The following is a 5,631-nucleotide window of genomic DNA, read 5'->3' as shown; positions in this document are numbered from 1 at the left end:
AGCTTCTTACAGCCCCACGGACACCTTCGTAGGTCTTACCCTCGCAGTACAGTGCTGCCTGGCAATACCGCTCCCGCAGCTTGTGATTGCCAGTGTTTGTCCTCCCGCAGCCTCCACTGGCTGATCGAGACTATTCGTGTGCCCGCAATCTGCGTACTATGCGTAGGGGACACCAGCAGGCCATAGAGATGACCATAGCACGATGCTTGAGGTACGGAGTGTTCAGATGCTGCCTAATGGCCGGTCCGTGCTCGGGATGTGATGCACGCATTACTCCTTCCCTGTACGCATGAGTAGGTGCACTATCTATACACGTCCGAGTCGGGCCTAGTGTTTGGGACATCAATATTGTAAGTAAGAAGCTGCGGCCTCGCTTTTCTCTCGCGCATCAAGCAAGCGCCTTGCGTTGCTCAAGCACTGACATTTGTACCTCTCTTTTCAGGCTCAAGTAGAGCAGTAGGCTCACACAGGTTTCTCAGAGGCTAATCTGGCGCAATCCACTAGAGTGGGTTAGATCCCTGTAATAACTGTTTGTTTACTGTTTATAAACTGTTTATAAACGTTTACAACCATTTACTGTGTGTTTACAAAAAAAGTTTACACGTAAACTAAACGGTTGGAGCCTTAGCGTCTATTTTTCACTCACCCTGCGACCGCCATGGCCTCTGCAACAGGTATATTACCTCACTGTATGTCCAGCTTGAATATTTTTTTAATATGCATGCGCAGCAACAGGAAAACTCTCACGAGAAGAGTATCGTAAACAAAAGGATCTCGATGCGGCTCGGAAAGCGGGCACCGCACCAGCAGCTGTAGATTCAGAGGGCAAAGTCATCAATCCCCACATCCCTCGTACGTCTCTCTTGCTACAATTTGTGTTCATCTCCTCCTCACTCAACCGACAGAATACATTGCGCAGGCCCCATGGTATCTCGACACAGGCGCACCCTCACTAGCCCACCAGCGTATTCCGGAGTACGATCGCTCCGCAGACAAGCTCGACAACTGGTACGACCGTGGGGCCAAGGCTGGACCTGCAGCGAAGAAGTACAGGAAAGGCGCTTGTGAGAACTGCGGTGCCATGACACACAAACGACAAGACTGTCTGGAGCGGCCGCGAAAGCGGGGAGCAAAGTATACAGGATCGGACATCGCGCCGGACGAAGTAATCCAGGATGTTGCGGCGGGCTACGATGCGAAGCGAGACAGGTGGAACGGATACGACCCAGCGGAGCACAAGAAAGTCTATGAGGAGTACCAGGCGGTGGAGGCAGCGCGACAGAAGCTTAGGGAAGAGGAGATCGACAAGCAGACGACGACAGACTTAGCTGCTGTACGCAAGGTCGCGAAGGCAGGGAAGGAGAAAGCGGAAGGAGAGAAGAAGGACGACGATTTCGGTAGTAGCGATGAAGATGACGAAGATGCGGACAAGTACGCCGAGTCCGCAGACGCTGTCGGTCAGAAACTCGACACCAAGACCCGTATCACTGTGCGTAATCTGCGTATCCGAGAAGACACAGCGAAGTACCTCATCAATCTCGACCCGTCATCTGCGTACTATGACCCGAAAACACGATCGATGCGCGACAACCCACTGATGAATGTCCCGCCTGAAGAAGCCCGCTTTGCTGGCGAGAACTTCCTGCGATACTCTGGTGAAGCCGCCGATGTACAGAAGCTCCAGCTCTTTGCTTGGCAAGCGGCTTCACGCGGCAATGATGTGCATGTAACTTCAAATCCCACCGAGGGCCAGCTCCTTCATCAGCAGTACCAGAAGGCCAAGGAGCAGCTTAAGGATACAACCAAAGTCAGCATTCTAGCGAGATATGGCGGAGAAGAGTACCTCCAGAAGGCGCCGAAGGAGCTACTACAGGGTCAGACGGAGGAATATGTTGAATTCTCTCGGACGGGCCAGATCGTGAAGGGCCGGGAGAGGGCCAAGGCGCGATCGAAATACGCCGAAGATGGTATGTTTGTTGTCCTCAACCTTATGCATAACATTTTAAACGTGCCACAGTGTACATCAATAATCATACTTCCGTCTGGGGCTCTTGGTACGACTTAGCCACGAGCCAATGGGGCTACGCATGCTGCCACTCCACCGTACACATCTCGTACTGTACTGGTCAAGCTGGCATTGCAGCTACCCAGGCTTCAAGTGCGCAGAACCTCCTTGCTTCCTCTTCCGAGCCGTCGACTTCCGCTGTTGCCTCGGGCTCGACAGAGCCAACGATATCCACTAGCGAGACATCAGAAGATCGGCGGCGAAAAGCGGAGAGTTTGTTCTCGAAAAAGCGTCTCGGAGAAGGCGACCTACAGCTTGACGAGAGTCGGCTGGCGGAGGCGATCAAATCTGAGCGCAAGCGGAAGGGTCGTGGTGGTGAGGATGAGTACGAGTGGGGAACTGGGAAGAAGAAGAAAGGCGGCGACACTCACGAAGTTACAGAGGAGGAACTCGGTATGTCTCTTTCTCCCTCCTTGAGGATAATGACGCTAATCGGCTCTATGCAGAGGCATACAGGATGAATAGACGTATAACCGAAGATCCGATGGCCAACTATGTCGACAAAGATCTGTAGACTCCGCCACCCCCAAATTTCCGGCATCCGCACCACATGCGAGGTCCGTCGTGTAATCCACTCTGCACTTCTGCTCTTTCCTGCTTTGTATATTACGCTACGCGAGAGAAGCGTCCCAGCTTACCTGCATTTAAATCCATCCGCTTCGGTGTCTGTCTGCCTAGCGAACAGTTTGGCTATAAACCGGTAAGGAGATCCACTGAGCGTCAAAAGTAAATGAGCACCCATGCCGCTCGGGATCCAGCCATTATTGCAACACGAATTTCAGAGATACTCCCACAAGGTCTTAGATCTTAGCTTGTACGTTTGTAGAAAATTGTAATACATTGATTGGTATGCAATAGGGCCAGTTTCTAGAGCAACTTTTGCATACATAGTGTAGGTTTAATTGCAAAATCTGTACTGCGGCCTAGCAGCCTTACTAATAACTGTTTTTGAAGTTTCCCTTGCTTTAACAAATATTTGAGGCCTTTTCAGATATTTTACATGAGAGAATTCATGCTCTGGAATTTTAGGGAGTAGAAGCGCTACATATCCTCCCAGAAGCCCATATGTACTCTCTGAGTACTCAAACGGCCACCATTAAAAATGCCCAACGACCCTAGAGAAAAGACTCACAAACGTCTAATCGTGCACGAGCTTTCACGAGGACCAGTCTCCGTTGAGACATTCCGACGAGGATTTGTGCAGGATGTTGCAATGCGATGCCGTGGAATTGGCAATCATCATTTTTATCTTACTGTTACAAATAAAACGCAAAATTTTCCCTCCTTTCACGTGACACAATTGCATGTAAACACTGACAACCCCTACCAGAGTGCCCGTGGAGAACCGATGTTAGCCTGTAAGCCAGAGAAGTCTGTCTCGAGCTGTCTCCCTAAGGCAGGAACGTGCTTTTGATAATGTCTGCCGCTGCAAAGCAGTCAGCAACCTGGACGCTGTATTCTTAGAACTATAACACACCTTGCTCAGCTATCGCATACGCAACAGCTACACGCGTCAACCCAATATCAACCATACACGCTCGCAACAGATAGCCTGACGTACATACATTGCAGGTGTGAGGCAACGTTCAGTGGGACAATCGACAGGTCGACGACCCTGAGGTTATTTGTGCAGTACACTTTAAGTTCGTGATCAACAACGCCGCCCTTGTCGCGCGGCGTCATCGAGCAGGTGCCGCACGTGTACCACGTCGTCCCGCAAGCCGTCTTCACGAACTCTGTGTGCCATACATCAATGTTTGAATGTGGCAGGGGGAAGCGGACAGGAATTTGCCCTTAAACTGCTCGCCGTTCTGCACGGCCAGCCCCGGCATGACCTCCTTCTCGATCATGTCCTTCAACGGCGCATGCTGCACAATGTTGCGCACGAACTTGGCGATCTCCATGATCACGTCGAGGTCTACGACGGGGCGTCAGTCGAATGTATATTTGGTAAACAGAGACGACGCAACGCACCACTTCCGTACTCAAAGTATTGCGGGTTGAACTCGGGCTTAACCACCGGGTCGCTCGACGTGATATGCTGCACCGAAACCGTCCGTCAGAACGTGGGCATCGGCAGGCATCACGAGCGGCAGCTAATTACGACGTGCCCCCGCGAGAACGGATGGGGAAAGCGTCGTCGTTTTGAGCCTCTGTGAGGTGCTTGAGTAGCGAGTGACACACATCGTGGACGAAATTAATGCCATTTTGACGCAAGAGTGCGAAGACGAGGTGCGTGGTATCTGTGCGCACATGAAAGAGAGCGCTGAGAAGGATCGAGACCGTGTAGGTGTCAACGGCCACTCCCGATATGCTCATCTCCTGAAAGATCGTCTTGATGCCCTTCATGTCTCGTTTCCATGCGTAGTGTCTAAAAAGAAACGGGTGAAGGAAGTGGCGCTAGGACGCGGGCCTTTGGTCTGCATGTGGGCGAGGATTTGAAGTGCCGTATCGACCTGAGGTCGGCGTAAGAGCCAGTCTAGTACGGTATATATCGTAAACGACCAACACCGCAGGATCGTCGGCGGGAAACGACTTTGCATCGACGAGCTTTCAAAAAGCGTGGAAGAGGGACATAGCGTGCTGTATGCGGCCTTTGCTGAATAAAGAGGTGATGTAGGCTGCGTAGACCACCGCGCCTGAGGTATGCTCCACGGAATGTAATGCATCCCACGTCGCTCGCTCGCGATCGAACCTTTTAATGGAGACGAATCCATCAATGACGGCTGTCCAGACACACATCGGCATTGGCGAGACAAGCTTGCTCACATCGCCCCAAAAACGTTCTGCGACGTCAAACCGGCGGATCCGTATGAGTCTCCAGATGAGTATGACCCAGTGCTTGTCTTCTTTTACCACATGGAGTCGATCAGAATCAACAAGTTTGGATCCCTTGAGATCGATACAGGTATCACTCCGCGAACACTCTTCGAGGATAGCGTTGCTGGCATTCGAGAGGGTGCGAGATTCACTGTCTGGGCCTGATATTCGCTCAACATATCTGCGAAAAGTGGTCAAGGGGAGAGAGCACATCTTCGCGGCGTGAACGCGGGAGGCAAATTTCAACACTTTGTTGAGTAGGCCTAAGTCTTCCGTAATAGCCAGCATAGCCGAAGTCATTGAGTGATACGTGTAGCGGAAAAGGACTTCTTGCAAGAAGGCTTTCACCGCGGAAGAGAATGAGCCCTTCATGGCATGTGCCGTCAGGAAATAGCAGACTGTCCGGGGATGGTGGACCGCTCGCAGGCCTACGGCATGAATGAAACGGTTGTATGATTCCCCGAGACCATGCCCCTGAAATTGCTTGAGGTAGGCTTCACGTTCCAGCATCAGTGTGCTGAGGATGTCGAAAAGGGACAGCACTGCATCAGGATTTCTCTTCAACGTGTAGTGTCGCATGCGCGCCCACAGACCAACACCGTCACGGGGATCCTTTGTAGCTGCAAGTGCCGCCAGCTCGTCAACGACACTGAGATCTATGTAATCGGAAAAACTACGACTTGTTTGAAGGTTTGCAATGAGATCCGAGTACTGGGAAGTACACTCACGGTTCGTGAAGTTGAGAG

The 5,631-nt window shown here is 51.6% G+C and overlaps 3 protein-coding genes across 3 annotated transcripts; 1 reads left to right on the top strand and 2 right to left on the bottom strand.

Annotated features, from left to right (window-relative positions):
• Nucleotides 1–658: 658 nt before the first annotated feature.
• PHACADRAFT_185460 (uncharacterized protein) lies at nt 659–2,764 on the top strand (the record flags this gene model as incomplete). The annotated part of the gene is made up of 5 exons (XM_007397172.1): nt 659–689; nt 730–852; nt 906–1,967; nt 2,018–2,458; nt 2,512–2,764. 5 exons carry the CDS (start codon nt 659–661, stop codon nt 2,577–2,579), a joined length of 1,725 nt encoding a protein of 574 aa, XP_007397234.1. The 3' UTR covers nt 2,580–2,764.
• Nucleotides 2,765–3,456: 692 nt separating this feature from the next.
• PHACADRAFT_196973 (uncharacterized protein) lies at nt 3,457–4,414 on the bottom strand (the record flags this gene model as incomplete). Its single annotated transcript, XM_007397171.1, has 6 exons — nt 3,457–3,491; nt 3,543–3,569; nt 3,631–3,702; nt 3,801–3,983; nt 4,040–4,106; nt 4,250–4,414. The coding sequence occupies 6 exons, from the start codon at nt 4,412–4,414 to the stop codon at nt 3,457–3,459; spliced, it is 549 nt and encodes a 182-aa protein (XP_007397233.1).
• A 4-nt stretch (nt 4,415–4,418) lies between these two features.
• PHACADRAFT_258459 (uncharacterized protein) lies at nt 4,419–5,000 on the bottom strand. The gene has a single exon (XM_007397170.1). The coding sequence runs from the start codon at nt 4,811–4,813 to the stop codon at nt 4,619–4,621; it is 195 nt and encodes a 64-aa protein (XP_007397232.1). The 5' UTR covers nt 4,814–5,000; the 3' UTR covers nt 4,419–4,618.
• Between the last annotated feature and the right edge of the window lie 631 nt (nt 5,001–5,631).

Source organism: Phanerochaete carnosa (genome assembly GCF_000300595.1).
Source record: "Phanerochaete carnosa HHB-10118-sp unplaced genomic scaffold PHACAscaffold_6, whole genome shotgun sequence".
Classification (NCBI taxonomy): Eukaryota; Fungi; Basidiomycota; class Agaricomycetes; order Polyporales; family Phanerochaetaceae; genus Phanerochaete; species Phanerochaete carnosa.
This window is presented reverse-complemented; position numbering and strand designations above follow the sequence as displayed.

Coding starts and splice junctions, on each gene's coding strand:
- PHACADRAFT_258459 (XM_007397170.1), bottom strand. CDS start 4,813: ATGCCGATGTGTGTCTGGACAGCCGTCATTGATGGATTCGTCTCCATT.